The 27,443-nt window shown below is 41.2% G+C and overlaps 1 protein-coding gene across 6 annotated transcripts in view; it reads right to left on the bottom strand.

Annotated features, from left to right (window-relative positions):
* EPB41L3 (erythrocyte membrane protein band 4.1 like 3) overlaps nucleotides 1-27,443 on the bottom strand; it is a 129,237-nt gene that overhangs the window by 63,599 nt on the left and 38,195 nt on the right. For 5 of the 6 annotated variants that reach the window (XM_077810428.1, XM_077810429.1, XM_077810426.1 and 2 more), the window contains exon 1: nucleotides 14,643-14,818. In XM_077810428.1, the coding sequence (XP_077666554.1) occupies nucleotides 14,643-14,696 (54 nt within the window). In that variant the 5' untranslated portion in view covers nucleotides 14,697-14,818. Of the gene's footprint in view, nucleotides 1-14,642; nucleotides 14,841-23,447; nucleotides 23,657-27,443 lie in introns of those variants that run through there. The other variant, XM_077810430.1, reaches the window with a different exon arrangement.

Here is a 27,443-nt window from a genome sequence, read left to right on the forward strand (position 1 = left end):
AACCTTGTAGCAGAAACAAGCATAAATCCTTAGCTGGTTGTCAGAAATACTCTGTATTTGGTGTAGTGAACATTCCCTCCCCTTCCCCTAGCGGAAAGATTTTATTTTCTACAGTAGGTCACTCTCTGAACTGTTGATTTCCATGACAGTCTAATGTCAATACAATTGCACTCGTTCCTTCCTCGTACTTCAGAGGTCTTATACAAAAACTGGGACCAATCCTGAAAAACCTAGTCTTTACTCTCATGATTAGTTATACCAAAGTCAGTGGAACTAGTCACATACAGACAAGTCTCCAGGATCAGGGTAATCACTGTAGTATTATCTGAGTGCCTCCCAAATATTTAAAAATTGAAACAACAATACTCCCTTCTTTCCCACACTGTAGAAGAACTATCTTGATGAGTTTACATTTTTTGTTTGCTGTGTGTGTGTGTGTATTTATATATATAGCGCTATGAAAACTGAATTTTGCATTTAGTTTCAAATGCAATGAAGCCAGCAATCATTCATATCTCTTTGGGAATTAACTCCCTTTTCTAATCAGAGGTGTCTAACCTGTGGTCTTAAATTTGGACCCTCAAGGGTAACTATGTTAAGAAGAATATTTGTATTTGGTTATGAACTAAAGAGGGGTAGCATGGGGGAAAAAAGTACGTGAAAATGAGATAAAACCTACTTCTCCCATGTCCTTACTGTTTTCCTACTTTCCCCCCCATGTTGGGGAAATCCCCATCAAGAGATCTGTGGATTATTTCCATTCCACTTGTATCATCTAAAGAGTGCAAAGATCCACTCAAGATCCATCTCTTGTGAAAGTTCTGTCTCCCACATGTATAAGCTTTCCCCTGTTGATCAACATAGCTGTCGAGAGGTATTCTGGTCATGGAGACTTGGTGTGATCTCTCAGATTGCTATGGCCAATGAATCCCATGGAGAGCTTTGAATATTAGGGCAGAGACCCTGAACTGGATTCTGCACTCATGTGTATTACATATACACATAGAATGCCTACACAATTCAGCACATTGTTAAAGGAAAACAGTTATTTTCTTACTCCCAGTAACGCCCTCATATTTTCAAATATTAACATTTATTTAAATCAAATGAGAGCAAAAGCCAATTTTAACAAACGGGCCCCTTGCCTGATCCTTAAGCAGGCAAATACATAGTTTACAGATTAAGGCACAGAATTTTTAAAAGCACCAATGTGACTGAACTGTTGAATTAGGTTCCTAAGTCTCTTAGGTGCTTTGTGAAAATGTTCCCTGAGGGGTAGCTAAACTCCAAATTTGAGATACCTGGAAAATACAACATTCTGATAGAAATATCCTGTGGATTATGTGAAACATTTTATAAATAGCTCACTACTCAGTCACCAAAATATTAAAATCCAAGAAATCATGCTAAGGTTCTACCATAAACTGGTAAAGCCTACTAAATCAAAATTCAGATTGCCATCTTGAAAAGTCTGAGGCAGTCATGTATACCTTTACACGTGAGTAACACACTGAAGTATATAAGGAATGAGCCGCCTGTCTCTTTCTACTGCAACTGTTGTCCTTTCAGTTTCATAATCAAACAGATATGCAGACTACTGTAAATAAATGTTTATGCAGACATGTGCTTCTCTTGGACCAGCATAAAATTCTAAGCTCAGTTTACAACCAGTTACACAGCATGTAGAAAGAACTTTCTGCCAATCTTTCAGGCTCCTAATCTGAAAATATTCCTCATAAAATGAGAGAGAAAGAGAGAGAATAAACATAATCAGTTTTATGGTAGTTAAAAATGAACATTGATTTTTCAAGTAAATATATTAACTATAGTTATCACTAATTGTGCACTCAAGAATTTTGATGGTAAATCCACTGGTAGATGTTGAAAAGTGCACATCAGAATGAAATCTATTGACTGGACAGTATTTAACTGGGCATGAGAAATCACTGAGGACTGGTCGATCCAAAAAGATTTAGTTTAATAAAAATTGCACACATTTTTGCACACAGACAATGCAAGCAGTACTTCCATTTGTTTATTCACAATATATATATTTCTTACTAAGTGACTAAAAGATACATATCTTGAACACTAAAGAATTGCATTACAGAAATTATTTGTTAAAGAAATGTATTTGCTAAACTAAAAACTCCACTATATCTCCAATTACTTCAGTGCTACACATAGAATCAAACTTAAATTAATGCCTCATAAAAAATAAACCTCTTATTACAGATTGGAAAGTACCATCTTCATGTACACCTACAATTAAGGGTGTTCATTTGCTTTCATTTAATTCTTCTGTGTATTTTGCTACTATAATATACAAGCTTCTTCACATTCATTGTATCTAGCATCTTCAACCACCTTTCCATTCCTGAAAATATCTTACCTAGATTCTGAAGTGAAGTACGTAGATGAATACATAGCACTTGCTATGCTATAGTAACATGAATAGGTCAAGTGTCAGTGACATTGCATAACACGACATATTTTCTATTGGGAACAACCTTCTTTAATACTGTTTGAGCTCACAATTCTAAAAAGCCAGCACTAATCTTTTAAAAAAAAAAAAAAAAAAAAAAAAAAGGGGATTGCTAAATCCTGCTAAGAAGATTGGTGACCTAGTCCCAATTCTGGAATTGGACCAAATTAGGATCTCTGCCTGCTTGCTACATCAGCAGCAGAGATCACACTAGACCTAGCATTATATGAGCTCTGACTACATTGGTTTGGCTCACAGAATTTGCATGTTTTTGTATAAAATGCACATCTCAGAATAACTTGTGTACTGAAATCCAAAGCAGCAAAAGGAACTATGTAAATAATAATAAACAAATATTTGAAGAGTATGTGTCTCTGCACATGGGAGCAGAAACAAGCCACAGACACACATGCAAGCCAGCTGCTTAAATGTATAGTAGCCCATCATTTCTACTGTCTAATGTGATAATTATCAAGTACTTGGGCATTCCAAATAACAAATGTATCAGGAAAATATTTCTGAAGCATGAATTAAATATCCAGTCTGTTTGTTATGCTCTTGTATATAATAAATCACAGCATAAAGGAGATAAATCAGACTCTGCATCTGGAGGCTTCCTGGTCAACATGAAACTAGTTATCTACAATGTTCTTGGGGTACAAGGTATTTTTCCGAAATTGCGTGATTTTTTTTTAAAAACAGCACTAGATACTTCCATAAAAGTTCTGCAGTAATTAGGTGGCTCTATCTGGTTCAAATGCAGCAGTTGAAGCCTTCCTATTGGCATAATAAATGTAGTCATTTTCCTCATTCCATATGTTCTTAAAAGGCAACAGCAAACTCTCCTCTTTCCTGTGCTGCACGCCACCTTTCATTTGTTATGTCGATCTGTTGCAAGACGATGCAGAGGATTCACTGCTGTAAACATGCCATAAAAGACAGTTGATTGTTTCCTGCATTAGAAGAGTAATCAAGCACTACATATTGGGCTAGTTTATAGCATCTGTCTGTTGTATTATTAACATTTTTGTTTATTTTCAACAAGAAGAAATCTCCTGTCAATACAAAATGATTTAATGTCTAATCTTGCCATTTGAATTTAATAACCATGGCACTATCCCTGACCTACATTGTCATGCAGGAAAGAAAAAAAAATCACAATGCAACCAAAGCACAGCCAGCCATTTTCTGCAATGGGACAGGTGGAGGTGGCATTCAGGTTTTTAGATTTGAGATTCCTCTGTAAATAATCACACCTTTCACTGCCTGTAGCAGTCAAGAAAAATAGCTTGGACTATATATATATATATTTTTTTTTTCCAATATTCGCTGTTGTTTTTTTGGCTGTGTCTACACTATGAGCATGGGGTGCAATTCCCAGCTTGCTTATACATACTTGCTCTCGCTTGATGAGCGCCAGTGTGAATAGAAATAGCAGCAACGGCAGAAGCAGTGGTGGCATGGCTTACCAGCGCTGAGGACATACCCACAGGGTTCCGGCGGGTCTGTGCTCGGCACAGCTAAGCTGAGCCGCCGCTACCCGTGTTAAAAGCAACTCCACTACCATTTACATTCACATTAGCACTCATCAAGCTAGTGCAGGTATGTATATCTATGCAAGCTGGTAATCACAGCCTAAGCTCAGAGATACAGCCTTTGTTTGAAAACCCAGAGAACACTGCACTGGGTTTGACTGGAGAGTTACCCAGCTGACACATTAGGATTTTATATATATGGCAGCTAATGTTTTTAGATACAAATGGGTGTGGGTTTTTATTTTTTGTTATGGCCTGTTATCACTTAAAGCAGTTACTTCCATATGAATGAAAATAGGAGCAACTGATTCCTGAGATGGAGGTTCATGTAGGTTGTTCAGGGGTGAAGGGGAATGAGTAAAAGGACAATTCAGCAACTGAGAAGATGGGTAGGACGTGTGCCAGGAGATATCAGGGAGGCTCACCGGCAGGGTGATTTGGGCAGGTGGCAGGAAAATCAGACATCTGGGAGGGTTGGATAATGGCTCTTGTCAAACGTCTGGGATGGAGTACCTAGAATTGGGATCGGTATGGAAATGAACAGATGGTTCAGAAGTAGCAGGAGGCTTTAGCTTCTGGGATTTAGTTACAAGTTAGGTTCCTTGGCCAGGGAGAGGAAAGGTTAAACAGGACACTTCAGCTACTGGGGATAGGTTTGATTATTTATATTACAGTACTGCGTAAAGGTCTCAACCAAGATTGGGTCCCCACTGTGTTAGGTTCTGTACTAACACGTAGTAAGAGACAGACAGTCCCTGCCCCAAAGCATTTATCATCTCTGTAGACAAGACACATTTGGAGTGGGAAAGGAATCAGGCACAGAGAAAAGTGACTTGTCCAAGGTCATACCGGCAGTGAGCAACTGAGGCAGGAACCCCAGTCTTTGAACCCCCAGTCCAGTGCCCTATTCATTACACCATACTGCTTTCCATGTTAAGTAGCTGACGGGTGGTCTAGAGCAAAGTTCATGGAGAAACATACAGTATTAGTCTACCGCGCAATTCACACATGACAAATATACGTCTAAGGGTTAACCTGGGCAAAGACCCATGGATAGTTTCTTTTTAAGGAACAATTTTAGGGACCCGTAAAGCACTGCAGTGGCTTTTAGCCACAATCAGAAGTAATAGAGGCATTTGGGCTTCAGAAGTCACATTGCCTCCTGCAGTGCTCCCTAATGCACAGAGGGCAACATTCTGTCAAGGTGCAGCACACACTCCCCTGTACATCAAGCAAGCTCTGCTGGCTTGCGCAGAGTGAATGGGAAGGAAGGCATAACCCTGCCTTACCCCTACTCCCTTAGCTCTCCAGGAGATTAGTTTTCCTTGTTAGCAAAGAGCAGTTCTCATGCCCAGGACAAAGCATGACTGCATCTGTGGCTGCCCTTGCACAGGAGATACAAAGTGATGGTGGAACAGTCTATCCTCTCCAACTCTTACTTGGGGCTATCTACAAGCTGTACAATAAGATTTGGATTTCCACGGCGTGTCAAAAACAAAAACATTATTCAGAGGGTAGCAAGGCTCCCCCCATCAGCCCATTTCCAACTCGTTCGCTGACTGGAAGGAAAGAGGAAAAAGCTGGAAAATACCACAGCCTGGCTAATGATTTCTAGAATACTCTGCTTTTGAAATTAAGTATTTGTATTCAGAAACAGTAACTTTAGATAGAAAGCCAGCAAAGTTGATGTGTAACTATATTCATTAAGAGCACACTCAAGCTTGGAAGGCTCCTACCGACATGTGTCAGATAACATAGCCTTAGCTGAATTCCTTGGATAATCTGAGTCTGCCCTAATTAGGGAATGTGGGGAAAGAAAACATTCTGTATGATGATGTTTTTCAATCCAGTTACATTTTCACTCCTTACCAAGGTTATTTCAGTAAAAAACCCCAAAACCAAAAAAAAAACAACCCAAAACCAAAACTCCTTTTGTTAAGCTGCTTGAATTGTAAGTGAAGACTCAGTCAACAGAAGCAGCATGAGTAAAAACTCCCTCTTGTATCCAGCGATAAGTTTAGTGTATTATGCTGTGTGTAAGAGACTATGTTTGAAATTCCCCCTTCAGTATGCTCCCTCAGCACATGTAGGAAGTTCAACATTATTAAAAAAAGTCTAAAAGCCAAAACTATGCACTGTCCTAGGGTTAGGGGTTCCACGACCACCGCTCCCAAGAGAAGGAGGCGGGTGGTAGTGGTCAGGGACTCTCTCCTCAGGGGGACTGAGTCATCTATCTGCCGCCCTGACCGGGAAAACCGAGAATTCTGCTGCTTGCCAGGAGCCAGGATTCACGATGTGATGGAGAGACTGCAAAGACTCATCAAGCCTTCGGAATGCTATCCCTTCCTGCTTCTCCATGTGGGCACCAATGATATTGCCAAGAATGACCTTGAGCGGATCACTGCAGACTACGTGGCTCTGGGAAGAAGTTAAAGGAGTTTGAGGTGCAAGTGGTCTTCTTGTCTATCCTCCCAGTGGAAGGAAAAGGCCTGGGTAGAGACCATCGAATCGTGGAAGTCAACGAATGGCTATGCAGGTGGTGTTGGAAAGAAGGCTTTGGATTCTTTGACCATGGGATGGTGTTCCAAGAAGGAGGAGTGCTAGCCAGAAACGGGCTCCACCTAATGAAGAGAGGAAGAGCATCTTCACAAGAAGGCTGGCTAACCTAGTGAGAAGGGCTTTAAACTAGGTTCACCGGGGGAAGGAGACCAAAGCCCTGAGGTAAGTGGGGAAGTGGGATACCGGGAGGAAGCACAAGCAGGAGCGCGCAAGAGGGCAGGGCTCCTGCCTCATACTGAGAAAGAGGGACGATCAGCGAGTTATCTCAAGTGCCTATACACAAATGCAAGAAGCCTGGGAAACAAGCAGGGAGAACTGGAAGTCTTGGCACAGTCAAGGAATTATGATGTGATTGGAATAACGGAGACTTGGTGGGATAACTCACATGACTGGAGTACTGTCATGGATGGATATAAACTGTTCAGGAAGGACAGGCAGGGCAGAAAAGGTGGGGGAGTTGCACTGTATGTAAGGGAGCAGTATGACTGCTCAGAGCTCAAGTATGAAACTGCAGAAAAACCTGAGTGTCTCTGGATTAAGTTTAGAAGTGTGAGCAACAAGGGTGATGTCGTGGTGGGAGTTTGCTATAGACCATCGGACCAAGGGGATGAGGTGGACGAGGCTTTCTTCTGGCAACTCACGGAAGTTACTAGATGGCAGGCCCTGGTTTTCATGGGAGACTTCAATCACCCTGAGATCTGCTGGGAGAGCAATATAGTGGTGCACAGACAATCCAGGAAGTTTTTGGAAAGTGTAGGGGACAATTTCCTGGTGCAAGTGCTGGAGGAACCAACTAGGGGCAGAGCTCTTCTTGACCTGCTGCTCACAAACCGGGAAGAATTAGTAAGGGAAGCTAAAGTGGATGGGAACCTGGGAGGCAGTGACCATGAGATGGTCGAGGTCAGGATCCTGACTCAGGGAAGAAAGGAGAGCGGCAGAATACGGACCCTGGACTTTAGAAAAGCAGACTTTGACTCCCTCAGGGAACTGATGGGCAGGATCCCCTGGGAGAATAACATGAGGGGGAAAGGAGTCCAGGAGAGCTGGCTGCATTTTAAAGAATCCTTACTGAGGTTACAGGGACAAACCATCCCGATGTGTAGAAAGAACAGTAAATATGGCAGGCGACCAGCTTGGCTTAACAGTGAAATCCTTGCTGATCATAAACACAAAAAAGAAGCTTACAAGAAGTGGAAGATTGGACAAATGACCAGGGAAGAGTATAAAAATATTGCTCAGGCATGCAGGAGTGAAATCAGGAAGGCCAAATCACACCTGGAGTTACTCTTAACATCTCTTGCTAGCTGCAACAAGAAGGGTTTCTTCAGATATGTTAGCAACAAGAAGAAAATCAAGGAAAGTGTGGGCCCCTTACTGAATGAGGGAGGCAACTAGTGACAGAGATGTGGAAAAAGCTAATGTACTCAATGCTTTTTTTGCCTCTGTCTTCACGAACAAGGTCAGCTCCCAGACTACTGCACTGGGCAGCACAGCATGGGGAGGAGGTGACCAGCCCTCTGTGGAGAAAGAAGTGGTTCAGGACTATTTAGAAAAGCTGGACGAGCACAAGTCCATGGGGCCAGATGCGCTGCATCCGAGAGTGCGAAAGGAGTTGGCAGATGTGATTGCAGAGCCATTGGCCATTATCTTTGAAAACTCATGGCAAACGGGGGAAGTCCCGGACAACCGGAAAAAGGTTAATGTAGTGCCCATCTTTAAAAAAGGGAATGAGGAGGATTCTGGGAACTACAGGCCAATCAGCCTCACCTCAGTCCCTGGAAAAATCATGGAGCAGGTCCTCAAGGAATCAATTCTGAAGCACTTAGAGGAAAGGGATCAGAAACAGTCAGCATGGATTCACCAAGGGCAAGTCATGCCTGACTAATCTAATTGCCTTCTAGGACGAGATAACTGGCTCTGTGGATGAGGGGAAAGCGGTGGACGTGTTGTTCCTTGACTTTAGCAAAGCTTCTGACATGGTCTCCCACTGTGTTCTTGCCAGCAAGTTAAAGAAGTATGGGCTGGATGCATGGACTATAAGGTGGATAGAAAGTTGGCTAGATTGTCGGGCTCAATGCGTAGTGATCAATGGCTCCATGTCTAGTTGGCAGCAGGTATCAAGTGGAGTGCCCCAAGGGTTGGTCCTTTGGCCGGTTTTGTTCAGTATCTTCATAAATGATCTGGAGGATGGTGTGGATTGCACCCTCAGCAAGTTTGCAGATGACACTAAACTGGGAGGAGAGGTAGATACGCTGGAGGGTACGGATAGGATACAGACAAATATAGACAAATTAGAGGATTGGGCCAAAAGAAATCTGATGAGGTTCAACAAGGACAAGTGCAGAGTCCTGCACTTAGAACGGAAGAATCCCATGCACCACTACAGACTAGGGACTGAATGGCTCGGCAGCAGTTCGGCAGAAAAGGACCTAGGGGTTACAGTGGACGAGAAGCTGGATATGAGTCAACAGTGTGCCCTTGTTGCCAAGAAGGCCAATGGCATTTTGGGAAGTATATGTAGGGGCACTGCCAGCAGATCGAGGGATGTGCCAGCAGATCGAGTTCCCCTCTATTCGACATTGGTGAGGCCTCATCTGGAGTACTGTGTCCAGTTTTGGGCCCCACACTACAAGAAGGATGTGGAAAAATTGGAAAGCATTCAGCGGTGGGCAACAAAAATAATTAGGGGACTGGAACACATGACTTATGAGGAGAGGCTGAGGGAACTGGGATTGTTTAGTCTGCGGAAGAGAAGAATGAGAGGGGATTTGATAGCTGCTTTCAACTACCTGAAAGGGCGTTCCAAAGAGGATGGATCTAGACTGTTCTCAGTGGTAGCTGATAACAGGACAAGGAGTAATGGTCTCAAGTTGCAGTGGGGAGGTTTAGGTTGGATATTAGGAAAAACTTTTTCACTAGGAGGGTGGTGAAGCACTGGAATGCGTTACCTAGGGAGGTGGTGGAATCTCCTTCCTTAGATATTTTTAAGGTCAGGCTTGACAAAGCCCTGGCTGGGATGATTTAGTTGGGGATTGGTCCTGCTCTGAGCAGGGGGTTGGACTAGATGACCTCCTAAGGTCCCTTCCAACCCTGATATTCTATGATTCTATAGCGAAAGAATAGATCATGCCATTTAGGCACAGCCTGCTTTGGAGGTGATACAGAGCCATTCTGCCTCAGAGAGACAGTGTCTCCTGAGCTCCTGTATGCAGGCACCATATTCTCCTTCCCTAAAGAGGGCCAATGCATCTGTCTACTTGTATGGCTCTCATCACTGTAGTATCTGAGCATCTCAATCACCAATGGATCTGTAGCTTCATGAACTCCTTGGGAGGTAAGGGAAGCACTACACCCATTTGTCAAGCAAAGAAAATAATCTCTGGGGGATCTTCTATGCAAAAGTAGTATTACAAGCTGGGTGTGGAAAATGCAGAAAAAGAAATACAGGTGCCACTAAAGTAAATTACCAAATTTTATTTTCTATGCCTCTCAATTGCTTGCAATGGTGGTAAAGAAAAAAGTGAGACTGCATATTGTATACATTTGAAATCTCTCCTGTGATAGTCCTTTAGGACTAGATGCCATTTTGACCTTGTCTAGTTCTTCCTGGAAAGGATCTACATACTCCCACTTAAAGAACTTTCTCTCAAAAGGGAAGGAGATATAATATGCCTCTGTGATATGTGAGGCACTATTTATCTAGCTTAAAAGTATGTCTCCCAAATAGGAATTCCACCATGCACTGGTGGAACAAATAATCTGTTTATTCCAGTCTACCCCTATATTTTTCTGCATGCAGCTGCAGTGTTTTCAGTGACAACTGTATTGTACATATAGGAATAATGTATGAATAAAGACTTCTGCTCTTCTAGTAGTAGTTCCTGGGAAGTGACTACAAACTTATTTGACCATCCAGAGGTGACACCTGGGAGGGAGCACATTGGTCACGTGCCCCCCACCCCCCCCGAGTTTTCTGCCAGGGTTTATATTTTTTTTTGTTTCTTTCGGGCTGGGGGGGGGGGTCAAAATACATGCCCCTCCCCATCTACAGTTACACAGTCTCTGTGACCTCAAAAGAAAGGCATCCTTAGACATAAGACAACTGCTACCCTCAGTAGATTCATAATGTAAAAGTGCAGTGGAGTTTGTGGCATAGAACCTACTGTTTTTTGCAGAACAAAAAGGAGGTTTTGTGACCTATCTTTGTCTGTTTCTGGTTTGGAATGTCTTCATGCCATGAAAAACATATCCCTGGCCAGGAAAAAAAACCCACAACAGACAGGGAGGCTGGAGGACCAAAAGAGGAAGTTTTCAGCTGAGTCTTAGAATTTTTTCTCTGTGAATACAAGCCACCTTACAGGAACTTTGGGTCTGCCCACTGTTACACTCACGGTGAGTTCTCTGCAAATATGCATTGGAGCACGATCAAAAGAGAGTATCCTGGTGTCATACAAAGTACTGGAAGCATGAGAGAGACAGAAAGTTAAGTTAGTAGGAGGTGAAGACTCCTAAGCAGTAATGATGGAAAAAGAGGGTGTGACTGATTATGCAGAGAATGGCAAGGAGATAATGTATTAGTAAAACCTGTTTCTGATGTGACCGACTCCATGAGTATGTGCAATTTTAACTGTCAGCTTATTATCCTGATGAGCACATAATTGATATACTGTAGGTTGTGTTCTACTTGAGAGCAACTCCTTTAAATATTAATATTTAGCATTCCATAAGGTGCTTGTCATCTGTAAAGCACTCTACAAACCAACTAATTGATCCTCTCAGTCCTCACAGTCAACCAGGGAAATATTATCCTTGTTTTACAGAGTGTGGAATGCAGATCTAAAGGGTTAGTGACTTGCAGAGAGCCACACAAGGAGCGACTGGCAAAGCTGTGATTGTAACTCAGGACTGGGATTCTAACTTTCTGAGATTTTGCTTCCTCTTGGCCCCTTTTGGGATGGGACATGATGCATTCAATCCAATAGCACTGATAGGGTTATTACTACGTGGTGATGCTTCAGTCAACAGCTGATGGTTTGCCACATTTCATGTTGACTCACTGCCTTAAAAATTAAAAATGAACACTACACCTTTTGTAAGAGGGAATTAAGAGGACAGAAGCCCAAGGAGCTTCAGCATTTAATCTTTGAGTATATTTTTTCTGAAAGAGCATCTGTTTTTTACGGAGTTCACATCACATCCATGCATGACTTTTTAGGCCTTTCCCCTTGATCTCTTACTGTTCAGCTTACCAAGATGGAACTAGCATAACTCTACCAAGGAACATAAGTTGTGTCTTTTGGGGCTGTCCTTAAAATGTTGACAGGGCTTTTTGGAGATGTGACAGGTGAGGTATCCCTTATTATGCGATAGTTTCTTTGGATCAGTCACATAACTCTACTGCTAGCCAGAGCTGCTGCACAGAAACTTTTCCCTCTACTTCTATTTGAGGCATGGAGTTCTCTTCTTTTTCTTTCTTCAGTCTCCCTGGCCAACTAACCCTTCTTGAGAGGTCCGTGTACAGAGTTAAAGAGGTATCATTCCTCTTGGCATGATGTCATCCTTCTCTTGCCAGATCAGTTGTGCCAGCAGCGGAATCTTTTGCGCAGAGAAATTAGACTTCCCTGGGATCTACCATGCATTTTAGGGTGCTGCACAGTAGCATGCAGTTGGCTTGAGAAAGCACAAGCTTAACACACAAACATGCTGATAGTTTAATATATTGGGAGGAAGATACAGATACTGATACAGAACTGCAATGCCAATATTGTCGTCTGCCACATGCACAAATTCACATGTACAAATCTGCAAACCAGCAGAACTTTGGTCCTCTCAAATATGTTTAATTTTGCCTTTCCAGTACCTGTACTGACAGCTGCTTTGGTGAATGCAGTTGCATATCCTTGCATATGTAATGGCTAAAGTGCTATCCACTTAAGTTGGATAATTTCTGGACTATAGTGATTATGAATAAAAGGATATTTTAGTTATCTGAGCTGATAAATCATAGTGCAATTTATATTGGATATTTTTTAATCAGACAGACTTATAGGAGAGAAATAAGACAGGAGAAAAGACAATGACATCTATATGCTAGCATTTTGACACTTCAACTTACATTCAGTACATATTTGGAGACAGAGTGCAAATTCCTAGAAGAAATTCCTAGAAGAAAACATTATTCTTAGACTCTGATTTTTGCAAATAAAGTAGTAACTTAATAAATTTCTTTCTACTGCATCTTATGGCCTCAAAACTTGTCTTACTCATAATATTTCCATCTGTCTAGTGAAATTTGCTTGACTGCACTCCACACAGTGACTTTGATTTTCCACCTCAGTGATTAAGACTGCAGTAAGTTCAACTCTTCCCATTAAAACAAGTACCTATGTGTGGAAACCCACACATGTTTGCTGTCAGATATAAAAACGAGTCAAAAATAGTAAAAAAGTAAAGCAACAATCTGAGATTAGTGGTAATGTACCAGCAGCGTATCACGCCAGCTACCTATTGCTAGTCTAGAAAGAAACTGTAGAGTACTCCACCAATAAAACTAAAATGCACTTGACAGCATATTTTTCAAGTTGCTATATGTAATAAATCACACCTGCTGTTTACAGCTAAGCTCTTAGCATTGCAAAACATACCTTTACTCCAAATTTTAACAAAATTCTGAAGTCCTTGCTCAAGCAATGCTCCTCATCGAAATCAATAGTCGAGACTGAGTGAAAACTGTGTAAGAACTTCAGAATTTGGCCCCACCTGCAGCAGCAACCTTCTACCTTTAGAGCGGTGGCTCCCGACCTTTTTAGATTGTAGCCCCCAAATCTGTGATGGAGCAACAACTGCTTCACTGTTTAGGGCCCCTCATGTCCTCCCCTGGTGTGGTTGCCACATCTCACCTCCTTCTCTCCACTCCCACATTTTCTCTTTGGTGCCATTTTTCCCCAGCCTTCTCTCTCTCCCCCCCCCCCACCATCAAACTTTTTCTTTTTTACATACTTTACAGGTTATGCTTTCCATTTTTATTCTATCCCTACTCTTCCCTTTCCCTGCTTCACCTTCTCCCACACTTTTACTGTATCATTTCCCCCTTCCTCTTCTGTACCTGGTGGTTTCTCTCCCCTACCACACCCTCCTCAGTTACCAAAAGGATTCATGCTGGGTAGCGGGAGCAAATGGCTCCTGCGTGAGGCCTACGGGTTGCAATGGGAGAACTGACATGGCACATAAAAGGGCAGCCTGCCTGAAGAGAGTGTGCAAGGAACCTGGGTTGCTATAAAGCTGCCAGGGGCTCTCTACTGCTGGGAGTCAGGGTAAGTCTACACATTGAGCAGCAAGTGTAAATTCCAGCTCAAGGAGACATACCTGGACTAGCTCTGATCAAGCTAGTGTGCTAAAAATAGAATGCAGCAATGGCACCATGAATGGCGGGAGAGGCTAGTCACCCTGAGCACATGACAGGTGTAGACTGTAATGCTAAAAGAAAAGGAGTACTTGTGGCACCTTAGAGACTAACCAATTTATTTGAGCATGAGCTTTCGTGAGTAATGCTAGTGTCTTGGACAAGTACATACTTGGCGCCATCAGCCTCTTCCTGACATTCGAGCTGTGGTGGCTACACTCTGTTTATAGAGCACTAACTCAATCAGGTGCTATGTGGGTAACTACAGAACCAGGGAAAGGCCCCTTGGAGATGAGAGGCTCCCTTTCTTTAATGAGTTTCACTGTCAGTGGTCCAATTTGAGTGTCACAGACAGTCACATGCATCTAGAATCCCATGCTCCTTCCCCAGAGTGCTCATATACCATCTCTGTGGATTAAATCTGAGTTCAGTCCTCAATCACCTAGAGAAGACATTGGGATTTGGCACTTGTGAAAAACCAGACCATTTATTTAGATGCCAAAATATGGGTTTGGGAGTCTAGATTTAGGCTCTCATTTCTGAAAATCTTGCCCCACAAGTCTACTCCTTTTTTTAGTAGAAGAATTTTTCTCCAAAACAGAATTAATTAGGATATACAGGTAAGAACAGATAAAGCAAAATAGAGGAAATAACAATTTACCTCCACTTCACATCCATATTCAGAGCCATCCAGGAGCATCACTTTGCACTGCATGTTTTTAGGCTTTTTAACAATCTTTAGAGGAGATCTGGAGAGTTTGCTAGATGATGATTTTTGAGAGAGCTTGTCGTCTTCAAACTGCTGGTATTCCAGCTGTTTTGCAGCAGCAGCAGCAAACTCCCGTTCTCTGTCAGTGACCTGTGAAGAGCAAATGGGAAGATTAAGTTTCAATTTCAGATTAAAATAGTGGCTGTACAATGCAGCCATTCAGAATCAAAATGCACAACTGGCTTTCATCGTATGGAGAGACTATTCACTACTAACAGTTACCCAGCTGCAGCGTAAAAACAAGAACTTCATCTTTATTGTTTGGGAAAGCCTGCTTTAGTCAATAAAACAACCGTGTGACTTCCTGTAACTCCCACTTTGAAAGACAAAAACCCACTGCAGTAGTGTTATTTTTGGCTTATCCCTGGGTCAGCATTTGAGACATCTATAAAGCTGTTATGATGCAATATTGACTGTGGTCCTTTCCCCTGGAAGAGACTGTCAAAGCCACTCTAACCTTCAGATATTCACCTTTAATAGTAAAAAGCATTACACCAGTTTTAGCTCCATTCCAATAATGGTTACCTCTATAACCAGTTGTGCCCCAGCTAGCCTCCAGACAAAGTTTTGACAACAAAAGCATCATAATACCTAAGATAAAGTATAAAATATTAATCTTTTAGTCATCTCAGTACCATGAATAAATACATCTGATTTGGCTCTGAACAAATTCAATATAATCAGCAGCCAGCAGCACTGAAATTCATCACAATTTAATCCTCTGAGTCTGTTTTCCTTCAGCGCAACAAGCCTTCATGAGACTGGATCAAATCTGTCCAAAAGCTTTAATCTGCTTTCAGACCAAAACAGTCCTGCATCACACTGGTAGTGCACAAGACTGTACAACACACACTGCATCACCACAATATTCCACCTAAATGCAGGGATCTTTCTCTGAGGAATCGCCTGAAAAAGGTCTCCCGAACATTAGTTTTCCTTCTTTATTCTGTGTGAAGGGGAGACAGATACATGCCAAGTGATCTAAACCTGCAAATATAGTGCTCAGTTGTGGTTTTACTACAGCCCCAGGGCAAAGGGCAGAGCATAGCAGTGCTGTCCCAGGAGCAGGCGAGGAACCAGATTGCGATGACAGTCATAATCTGGTCCTGGGTTTCCCCCTTCCTCCAGGCAGGAACTAACAGGGAACAGCCCTATATCTGTCTCACATTATTTCCCCTCCTGTGCCCATTTAAATACACTGGCTGGTTACTACGTTACCACGTCCCTGTCTGCTGATTCACACCTCTCCCATATGCAGAGACTGGTTTCCCCATGGAAGTAAGGCAGTGCCTTATGCCTCTTGCTCCCCTGTGTGGGAGCACAGTAAGGGTCACAGTCTGGCCCTCATCTTGGAGCAGAATGCAAGAAGGAGAGTCAGCCTAGAAAGATATAAAAAGGAATAGAGAAGCCTCTTTCAAAATCCAGCACATCCTCTTAACAGCAATAAAACATGCTGGGGGGTGGTGAGGGATGACAATGGGAAAACAATCCCTGCTATTTCAGCTGGGTCTCCTGTTTTAGCTCAGCCACGTATTAGTTGAGCGCTTTCTCTTTCAGCCACGTAGGGCAAAGAACCTCAACTCCCCCTAAAGCTAATGGGGGTTGACAGCATTTAGTATGCCAGGGGATTAGGGCCTCGTAGAACAATTAATGTTCATAGTGCCGGTCATAAATATAAAGGGAAGGGTAAACCCCTTTAAAATCCCTCCTGGCCAGAGGAAAAATCCTCTCACCTGTAAAGGGTTAAGAAGCTAAAGGTAACCTCGCTGGCACCTGACCAAAATGACCAATGAGGAGACAAGATACTTTCAAAAGCTGGGAGGAGGGAGAAAAACAAAAGGTCTGTGTCTGTCTGTATGTTGCTTTTGCCGGGGACAGAACAGGAATGGAGTCTTAGAACTTTTAGTAAGTAATCTAGCAAGGTATGTGTTAGATTATGATTTCTTTAAATAGCTGAGAAAAGAGTTGTGCTGAATAGAATGAGTATTCCTGTCTGTGTGTCTTTTTTGTAACTTAAGGTTTTGCCTAGAGGGATTCTCTATGTTTTGAATCTAATTACCCTGTAAGGTATCTACCATCCTGATTTTACAGAGGTGATTCCTTTACTTCTATTAAAAGTCTCCTTGTAAGAAAACTGAATGCTTTTGCATTGTTCTAAGATCCAAGGGTTTGGGTCTATGGTCACCTATGCAAATTGGTGAGGATTTTTACCAAACCTTTCCCAGGAAGTGGGGTGCAAGGGTTGGGAGGATTTTGGGGGGAAAGACGTGTCCAAACTATGTTTCCCAATAAACCCAGATAAAGTTTGGTGGTGGCAGTGGAAATCCAAGGGCAAAGGGTAAAATTAATTTGTACCTTGGGGAAGTTTTAACCTAAGCTGGTAAAAGTAAGCTTCGGAGGTTTTCATGCAGGTCCCCACATCTGTACCCTACAGTTCAGAGTGGGGAAGGAACCTTGACAGTGCCCATGGTGTGTAGATGAAGGAAAGCTTTGGAGGGGAAGGGAATGAACATCCCTTAAGAAGGCAGGTAAGTTGCTCAAAAGGAAAGATCAATGATAACAAAAGCAGAAGAGATTGCTGTTTTAAGAGAAAGAGGCATCTTCAGTCAGAAAGAACTCCCAGACCGCCTCCTTATGCATTGTTGATTTGTTTCACTGCAACCGACAACAGACATTAATTTCTCTACATATGCATACAAGAGGTGGCACTGGTATTATTTTGTTGGACTAATCAAGTAGACCCACATGAAACTAAATGAAATTTGTCCAAGGTTAGAAACAGAAAGGATTTTCTATGATTTGCACAGAGCACAAAAACATGCCAGGAACTATTAGAGAGGGCCCCAAAACCGTGATGACATGTCCATGCATTGAGATGATTTCAAAGTGAATTAAGCCTCCTCGTCTTAAAGAAACTTGACATTCTGTTGGTGCCGTTATCTAGGGCAAAAGCAACCACTGAGAAGCAACTGCATTCACTAGGTTATTTTTAATTTTGCATGCATAGGTGCATTCTCTCCCAGCCACATTCTTCTCATGGCCAATTTATCCTGTATTTTTGGAGAATTTCAATGCCACGGCCTGCCATGCCATCAACATCTAATAGAGCAGAAGTTGCTTCTGGGCTGTTGTTGGAACATAATTTTTGCAGTTACAGCATCAGTGATACAGACAGAACAGCTGAACAGCAGCAGGGCTGTCTTCTGATCATATAATTTGGGCGTTGTTCAAGCAATTTACTGCCAGTTTTGGGATTCAGAGTCAGTGAATAAATAAGGGGTTTTGTACTCAACTGTTTTACTTCTGAATCTTTCAGGGGTGGGCGGGTATCTGGTATTTAGTTTGATATATCCCCATTTCATTTTCATTGGTTTCATTTCAGCTTGTTGGCTTTAGAAGCTGAGAGAGAACAGTGTCAAATCCCAGAAATCCTCTGGATATTAGTCTGGTACAAATGGGGTCTGTTCAAGAAGTCTTTCACCCTCCAAGAACTTGGTGGATTTACTAAATAGATTAGTTCAGAAGGGAACAAAGTTTGGAAATTCCAAAACATGTGTGAAGAAGTAGTAAAATTTTTTTCCAGTCGCTGTGAAGTCAGCAGGAGTTCAGTGCTATTCTCTGCAGTGAGAGGGTCATCAACACAGAAGATTAAAAATAATAGTGGAAGACTGGGAGAGCGGTCAGGGAAAAGCGAAGCATCAAAGAGAAGACCCACAGCCCTGGGATACTGATATATGACAGCACACAGAGTAATAAACAAGGAGTCAGAGGGAGAGTCACATTTTTGTGAGAACCAGGAGATGAAGAAAGTGTGGGAGAGAGATCATGAACTGCAGTTGGTTTGGAAGATTTGAGTTACAGTATCATTCAGCTGAAGGGGCCCTCATAAGCAGGCAATTCAGATAAAAACATGTGAATATTCACATTGCCGTGGTCATTTGAACATGCAATTGCCGTGCTTATGGAACGTCTGAAGTGCTTTTTTCATTACGGCACACAAAGTACAGTGTGCACCACATGCTTCAAAATCAGTTCTAATTTCCTTATTAAAAACAATGTACACATCAAGCTACAAGTTTTTAAATAAATCCCTTTTAAAATGAGACAGCAAAAATACTTTGGACACTTTTTCAAGTATATTTTTCATACTTGCTTAACTCAAAGCTAAACAGATTTTATTCAAAGAACAGAGGCTTCCTCTTCATTCGCCAGGCCACCTTGCTCTGTCTTCCCCTGAGCCCCGCCATCTCAAGTAGGAGCTGCTTCTGCCTCTTCTCCATGCCCAAGCTCCTTCTAAATGGCATATAGTGAAGGGCCAGTCATCACATCATCACATGACTTTTTGGCCTTAAGTGGTGTACTGGATTGGGTATATTAAAGGGCCCAGCTACATGGCTGTGGACCATTTATAGCAACAGAGGAGGCCAACTATGAAGTTTTTTCTGTCCCTCAGTCAAGATATTGGTGTGATTCTGCTTGAGTTAGCTCATTATTTTGTTGGTGCTGCTTTACAGGGACCTCTTTTGGTTGAAGTCTCTGCTGCCTGCAGCAGGTAGAGCTGAGCAACCTACTTGAGACTGAAAAAATATTTCCCTTCCTTGGAAGATTGGGCTGACTTTCTCTCCTTCTCTGGTGCATTGAAGGAATGCTGTACTGGTGGAGCCGCAAGGGATTTGGAATTTTCATACCATGAGAAATTCCAACATTTGTTTTCAATCCCAAATTGGGACCAAAAGTTGAAGTTGCAAAAATGTTTGTAGAATGAACATTCTGAAAAAATTTTTGATTCAGAAATGTAAACACAAAAAGCTTTTCAACATTCTCAAAATCTGTTCTAGTTTGGTTTGTTGAAATTACCCAACATGTTTTGTGTCATTTCAGCATAAAACTGCATTTTCCCATTGTGGCACATTACTTTATGGGAGCTGCAGTTCAGAAACAGGAAGACCTCACTTTCCCTGGGGACCTGGTTGGACTACATCTCCCACGATGCACCCACAGTCATGCAACTCCCATTATGCATCACACATAGCTTGGTCAGAGGGCAATCTGCATTGCATTATGGGAGAGAAAGGGCCTGAACTACAACTCCCATAAAGCAATGCACTGATAAGGAAATGCAATTTAATGTTTTATTGAACTGATTCTAAATTAAAAATGTCAAGGCAGTTTGAGAAATGAAGTATTCCAATTTGGGTTGAACCAACCAAAATGAAATTTCATTTAATTTTTCCTGATGAAAAAAAAATCAAAAATATTTTAGCAAAATCAAGATATTCCCACGGAAAATGTTGATTTTTGTGGAAACTACGTTGTCCATTGAAAAATCATTCTGATGGAAAATTCCCCAAACTGGTCCATTTATTGGTAAGTTTCAAGATGCCTGGATTTATGGAGGTGTGTGATGGAAAACTGGATTAACTATAGAGGTCATCAGAGTGGGACAATTGTCATAGTTGGGTTGGTGGAGCCCCTAAAGTGATAGATTTGGGCCAGTATTCACAAACTGGACAAGAAATGGATAATTAAAAGGACCTCATCTGGTGGTAAGAACATTGTGAGGACAGGAAGTGAGTCAGGGCTTGGTACAAGTCAGGGGACTCCACTGGGCTATTTGGGATGTGCAGTTTGAGGAGGTTATCTTTTTAGCTTGAGTTGGGCAAAAATGGCAAAAAACATTCAAGACACACAGGTTGAGATTTACACAGTAGTCTAGAGGATTAGAGAATTATCTTCCCTCAAAAATAATGGAGGGTAAGTGTCAAAAACCAGAATGGTAGAACACTGGGATTTGGGGTTTAATACAAGTTTAAAAACAGTATGACCATCTCAGCTTTAAGCAAATACAAAGAACAGCTTGCTTGGCTTTCCACTTCACAGTTCATTAACTATAAAGGGCCTAACAATTTGTCTTATGTAAATCAAATCAGGGTACCTGAAAGGTGTGTAACTCTTGTATATTACTGCAGCTCCTTTAGCACAGTTATATGAGTATGCTGACACCTCCATATTATCACTGTTATGACTGTGATATAAAAAAAGCTTAACATTTTTTAATGAATTTCAGCAGAGATTAGTTATTTCTTGTTATGACTGAGAAAAGCCCTTGATAACCGGCCAAGTAAAACCAGAATAATTTCTTCTGTTCCACCCCTACTTTTTTACAACTAACTCATAATTCAGGATCAACCCCAGTAAATAAGGAACACAAATTTTACTGCAACTGATTGCACCTGTGTATGTTTAGAAACACTACATAATGGAAATCTTTCATGCAGAAAACTGCATCTGGAGAGGAGTGCCAGTTCACGTTTCAGTTCTCTAAAAAAAACCAAGAAAGGTAGGGGTGTGTGTATGTGTGTGTGTGTATATATACACACACACACACGCCTCAGCCTTTGTCAAGGCCGAGGCGTGTATATATATATTACTTGACACACTAGGCCTGTGACTTTTCCATCCATGAATAGATGTTGCTCTGATGCAACACGCTTTCAACCCCTCTGAAACTGGAATCCCTTTTGACAGACACTTCAGAGTTACAGAATCTAGCAACAGTGGTCTTTGATGCTGTCCAGCCTCTGCATCAGGCATGAAATACTAGTAAATTTGCCGAAAATCTGCATGTCTTAGATTTAGGTAGATGATTAGCGTTTAGAGCCCTGCATGGGGACTTTCTTCTCACTACATCACGTTGGGGTAAGGCAAAAAGATGGGAGGATTAAATTATTGTATTGGATAGAAAGAATGTTCATTTTTGGAGTAGATTTCAGCGAGGGGCTTGGCATCAATGTAAAAAATACACAGTACTTTCCTTCCTTTAAAAAAAAAAAAAAAGAAACAAAGCAAAACTTTTCTTGTGGTTGGAATGACAGTAAGGAAAGCCATTGTAATTGGGCAATGAAATATATCCTGTCCCAGGGATTCTTTCACAGAACTGATAATAACGACAGTACAAACTTCCTCTCTCTGACTGTCTCTCTCACTTCTGAGACAGAGGAACTGTGGGTAGGCGATGAGAAGAAAATAAAGCCCATTGCCCAATCAGTTTTTGCCTTCTTTGCTGAAACAGCCAACAATAGTGCTGATTAATGACAATTTTAATGGTCTTTTCTGTGACTTGTTCACTAGGAAATACTCTACAAGCATTATTTCAAATAGGTTATACAGCCATCTCACAGTCATGACTTCTGAAGTCAAACTGATGACCTAGAGGCAAAAGGTTCCATACTCCTTTACCAATCTACTGAGAAATCCAGCTCTTTAAGAGCCTTGAACTACCCAGAGAATTAAAAGGAGTACTTGTGGCACCTTAGAGACTAACAAATTTGTTTATTTATTTATTTATTAGTCTATAAGGTACCACAAGTACTCCTTTTCTTTTTGCAGATACAGACTAACACGGCTGCTACTGTGAAACTAGAGAATTAAGTAATTTGTGAAAACATGTGATCCCTCCAGTCTCATAGGGGAAGTTGAGACCAAGATGGCAAAAACTGGTGCATAAGTTTGAAGGAGAAAATGAAAAACGAATAGTGAATGTGTGTAGCAACTCTGACATAAAGCAACAGATTTATAACCACATAATCAAATTTTGCACCACAATCATTTGCTAGCACAAATGACAGAATTTGGGTGTTCAACTATGCAAATACACCAGGCCAACCAGGCAGACATCAAAATGCTGTCATTTGCACCAGAAATTACTTGTGCCTACAATTCTGCTCTCAAAGTAAATTTGGATGTAACACTGTGGGAACACATTTAAAAACCAAATGAGATATCTTCAAATCCACAACCTGCACAGGAGCAGTCATAGGTCACTAGGAATGCTTTAAATATACGTTCTCAAAACTTATAAATAGTTTGTCCAGTTAAAAAATAACATGTCCTCACTTCAAAGGCAATGCCCTGAACTTGTTAAAAGGTTTAATACAGGAGTATTAAAAGGTTTAAACTGATTTCTATTCTATACTTCAAAGATGAATGAGATTAGACAAGGGTCATTAACCCTAGCACACTTAGAGCTGTGTTTGCCAGACACCAGAAGCTAATGGAGGGTCTCTTATCTGCTAAAGCTAATTGTTGGCACTCCTGACCTACTGACTAAAAAGGGTGAGATAAAGTTTTGACGTGATAAATTTTTTACAACTACAATAAATGTATAGATGAACAAAAAAGAATAACCATTTAATAACTTCTCATAGCTAAAACAGCACCACTTAAAAGTAATTACAGTGCAGTTGTTTTAAAACTATAGTGGTTTAAAAGACCTCAGAGTTTTTACATGGGTCACACATCAGACAAGCATCAGTTTTCAGCAGATGTCAGTATGAAAATAAACCCTATAAATCTTTCAGTTTCTAAAAAAAATATTAGTGTGCTCTGATGCCGTGAAAGACTGAAGGGTTTTCTCCTCCCTTTAAGGATAACATTGGACTCTGATATTAAGTGCATCAGGTAGGAGATCTGACATTAATTCCAAAAGATAATTGCTTGACTGTGAACTAAAATATTTTTAAGCCCGCAGGACCAGTCAATCAATATCGCAAAAGTTGCGAATAAAATGACGAATGAAACTCTTTAATTCAGGGGAAAAAAATTGTTTTGACAAAACCACAGGTTCCTCCTAGCCGTTAGTTAATAAGATAGCAATTAATCAACCATGTTCACCAAACCTAGAAATAGTTCACTTGCCTGCTCTTTTTTCACAGGTGTGCTGTGCGCTGCCACGGCAGAGAACTGGTCTATCGCGTTCTGATGTTCCTCACTGAGCTGCCGCTGCTGCTGCTGGTCTTGAGGTTGTGCCCCAGCTGCCCCTTGCTGAGCAGGGGCTTCTTGCTGGTCTTGGTCTTGATCCTTGGATTCAGAGTCTGATCCCGATTCTGTAGTCATGGTTGATTATGCTGTAAAACAAGATGGCCAGACCTACTCAGTGTTATTCTTGCAGCTGTTGCTATTTTCTCTTTTTCAATTATATTTGAAAATGGAGAAAGACAATTGCTAAGTTTTTGTCTCATTGTTTCTGGCCCTGAAAATGTAGTGTACAGTGGATCATATTCATTGGTGGCCCACTCTGTCCGGTTTCTTGGAAAAGCATCTCTTGATGCAGAGGACTAGACTAATTACATTTATGAATTTTAAGGAGGTTTACGCGTCCATTAAGTTTCACTCTCTATTGCTATTTAACGAACATATTGTAGCAAAAGTACGTTAACACAATAATAATCAGATATAATAAATGGATAGAGAGTGTGAAAGCCAATTAGTACAATTTTCTAAAGCATGTAAATGACACAGGAGACTAAGTCCCATTGATTTTCCTAAGCATTTAAGAGCTCCTTAGTATCACTTAAAGTCAATGGGATACTGGGCCTTAGTTCCCAAGTCACTTTTGAAAATGGGACTTTGGCACTTTTGAAAATTTTACCCAGTATCTTTAGTGTTAATATTTAACTGATATAGAGAGATATTGCATGACAATTAACCCCTTTGTAGCTGTGAGACATGGTTAGCTGTTAATGAAGGTGTTTCTATGAGCCAAATTCTGCTCAGTGACCTGAACTAGAGGGTAGAGGGTTATACTTATACAGGTTCAGTGGATGCACATAAAAATTCATTCTGGTTCTAGAGCTATTATTGATTCTAGCACTATTTCACATTTTAAGTCAAAGGAATCTCTCTGAAACCCACAATCTCTCTAAGATCAGTATGAACTTTTTAAGCGCGCTCCCCGCAGTCCCACTGCCTTCAATGAGGCTTTAATTGAATGAGTAAGCAGAATTTGGCCCTATATTTTATTCAGCCCCACATGGATATGATTCAATCATACTTTCATCATTCCCCTCAATATGCCTGAATATTAAAAAAACCCAAAACTTTGTTATTTTATCCCAAGACCTCTAAACTTTGTGCAGTTTTTTTTTTAAATGGAAACAACAAGGGGCCTCAGTATGAAGTTTGTGTTCGAGCTTATTTTGATTCAATAATAAATCAACATGAAATATTAGCAAGAAAATATTTCCCATTAAAAGAGCCTCATATCATAGAGGAGCCAAACCCAGTTAAACACCGTCACAACCATTCTACATCTAACAAGGATTTGAAAGAACAGATTCTACATTAGCACAAGTGGCACAATGAATAAATCTAACATTATCCTCAATATTTGCACCTTCTTAGCCATCACTGTCTTATAGATCTATATCTTGATTTTAAGCTATTTTTTAAAAAAAATCAGACTCTTGCAATCTATTTCTGTTCATCATCAAGTCATAATTTTCTTTAACCTGGTAACCATAGTTACTTTCCAATTACAAGCAATTCCACAGAACATAAAGCTGCATATTAATTTGGTATACGAGTCCACTATCAATACCTAGATTAAACTAATGATGATTGCTAGTACAATAAGTTTGGTTATCTCTGTTTGTTTTTTCCATTTTAACAGCTTTATTTTTTTTTCCAGATCATTTACTAAGGTTCCATTGTTTAAATGAAAATGTTTTGTAAGGTATTTGAAAATATAATTTGATAAGTATTTGTCTGTTGGTCGACATCTTCTATACACTGAAGACCAAATTTTCAAAGGGGCTCTGTTTGTACATGCGTAGTTCTGTGTGCGCAATTTTTGAATGGCTTTTGTCCCAAGCCCTGGTTCTGCAGTTCCCACCGGCTGGGAACCGTGGCCAATGGGAGCTGTGGGGGTGGTGCCTGCAGGTGGAGACAGCACATGGAGCAAGGAGCTGAGGGAGGGGAGTTCCTGTCGCCCTTCCGGGGAGCCTCCCCCTCGGTAAGCACCGTCCCACACCCCAACCCCCAGCCTCCCCACACCCAAACTCCTGCTGCTGGGGGGCTGCCCAAACTCCTCAGGTGGCTCCTGGGCTATCTGCACGGGCTACTGCAGAAGTCACGGAGGTCACAGAAAGTCATGGATTCCGTGACTTCTGTGACCTTCACGACAAACACGGAAACTTTCTTTTTTTCTTTTTTTTTTTTTTTTTAGAAGAAATAGAATAGGAATGTTAAAAAGCAGCAAAGATATAATTTAAATTATTTCACTTTTGTTTGTACATAGCAAGAGGAATGTACACATAAACCACACTTGTGGATTGTCAAACATAATGCAATTGGCTGAAATAACTTCTTATCTTCACTTTACTACTCCCTTCTAGCTAATCAATAGGTTTTGGTGCCAAAAACATGACTCTGTGATCTGAACTCATTAAGTCGTAATACTTGGGAAACAAATCTGAGGCAGTAATTAATATATTTAAGACAAAGACACTGCATTTGAAGTGATTTGAAATTTTCCCGTATTTAGTACAAGCCTGGGGTCATGTTCCTCCTCCTAAACATGAATTGTTTAAAAGCACACTTGATGAAATGGTTAATCAGAAGTAAAGTCAAGTCAATTTTTAAATAAACAAGTCACCATTTGATACAAATTGTGTGACATGATTCGATACATAGATTCATAGTTGGGTATCTAATACAATTTTGCCTAAAAATTCTGAACCCAAAGATTCCAAAAATTAAATTCTCACCCTTAATAAAAATGCTATTGCCATTGAATAGGCAAAGGCTGCTCCAGTTGAAGTCAATATGCTTATTGAATTATATACAGTTTACTGTTTTAAAGAATGTAGCAAAGACTGTTCACTTTAATTAAAAAGGACTACTTCACACTGAAGTTAAAAAATACTGTATATACCAAGCAATATTACATTTAAAAAACAAAAGTCTAAGCATTTGAAAGTATCAAGATGAACAATAAAGGGAAGGTAATATATATTAATGTACACTCACAGGTAAAAATATTTTAACTAAATATACACAAATGAAATGCATACGCTAAAAATAAGCATAATTCTGTCTGTATGCCTCTTCAGCCTTAACCTATAGACAAGAAATCCTCATATACCTCTCCACGTTAGCCTGCATATGCACACATATTCAATATGGGCTTCAATCTTGCAAACCATTCCCCACATCACATATGGCCTATAACTATCCTCCAGTTTATCTAATCAGTGTTAGGTAAAGACACCAACAACTTATCTCTTACCTTCCATGTGCAGACCAGAGACTCTACCCTCCCCCTCTCCAATTACTTGTTATGATTAAGACAAAACAGCCTATCACCGCATTCTCCATATACTGTTCATACTCCTGAGGGCATTCTGCACCAACAAATAAATTCTGTGCCAAAAAATTAAAAATTCTGCAAATTTTATTTGCCAAATAAATGTGGAGGCCCCAGCACGGCACTGTGGAGCACAGGCCACTCTCTGCATAGAGGTGGGAGATCACTGCGCAGCTCCCCTCAACCCAGACATGGACTCAGTGGTGAGGCTGCACCCAACCCTGACACAGCGCAAGGACTGGGCCTGCCCCAGAAACACCCCCCTCCATGCCAGGTGCACCAGGAATGGGCAGGCAGGATCAGCAAGGCAGTATTCAAGTACAAAGGGGCTTAGTGTGGGGGGGATCCAGGTGTGGGTTGAGAGGGTTCTGTGTGGGACAATCTGGGTGAGGGTGGCTCAGTGGGGGATTTGTGTGAAGGGGGGTCTGGATGCACGCGGGGGGGTTCTGGGTGGAGTGATAATGGGACACTGCAGGGGGTCCAAATGAAGTTTGTTGGGGCTCAGCAGGAGGGTCTGGGTGTCAGGGGATCGTTGTGGGGGTCCAGAT

The sequence above is a fragment of the Eretmochelys imbricata genome, chromosome 2, assembly GCF_965152235.1.
Source record: "Eretmochelys imbricata isolate rEreImb1 chromosome 2, rEreImb1.hap1, whole genome shotgun sequence".
Lineage (NCBI taxonomy): Eukaryota > Metazoa > Chordata > Testudines > Cheloniidae > Eretmochelys > Eretmochelys imbricata.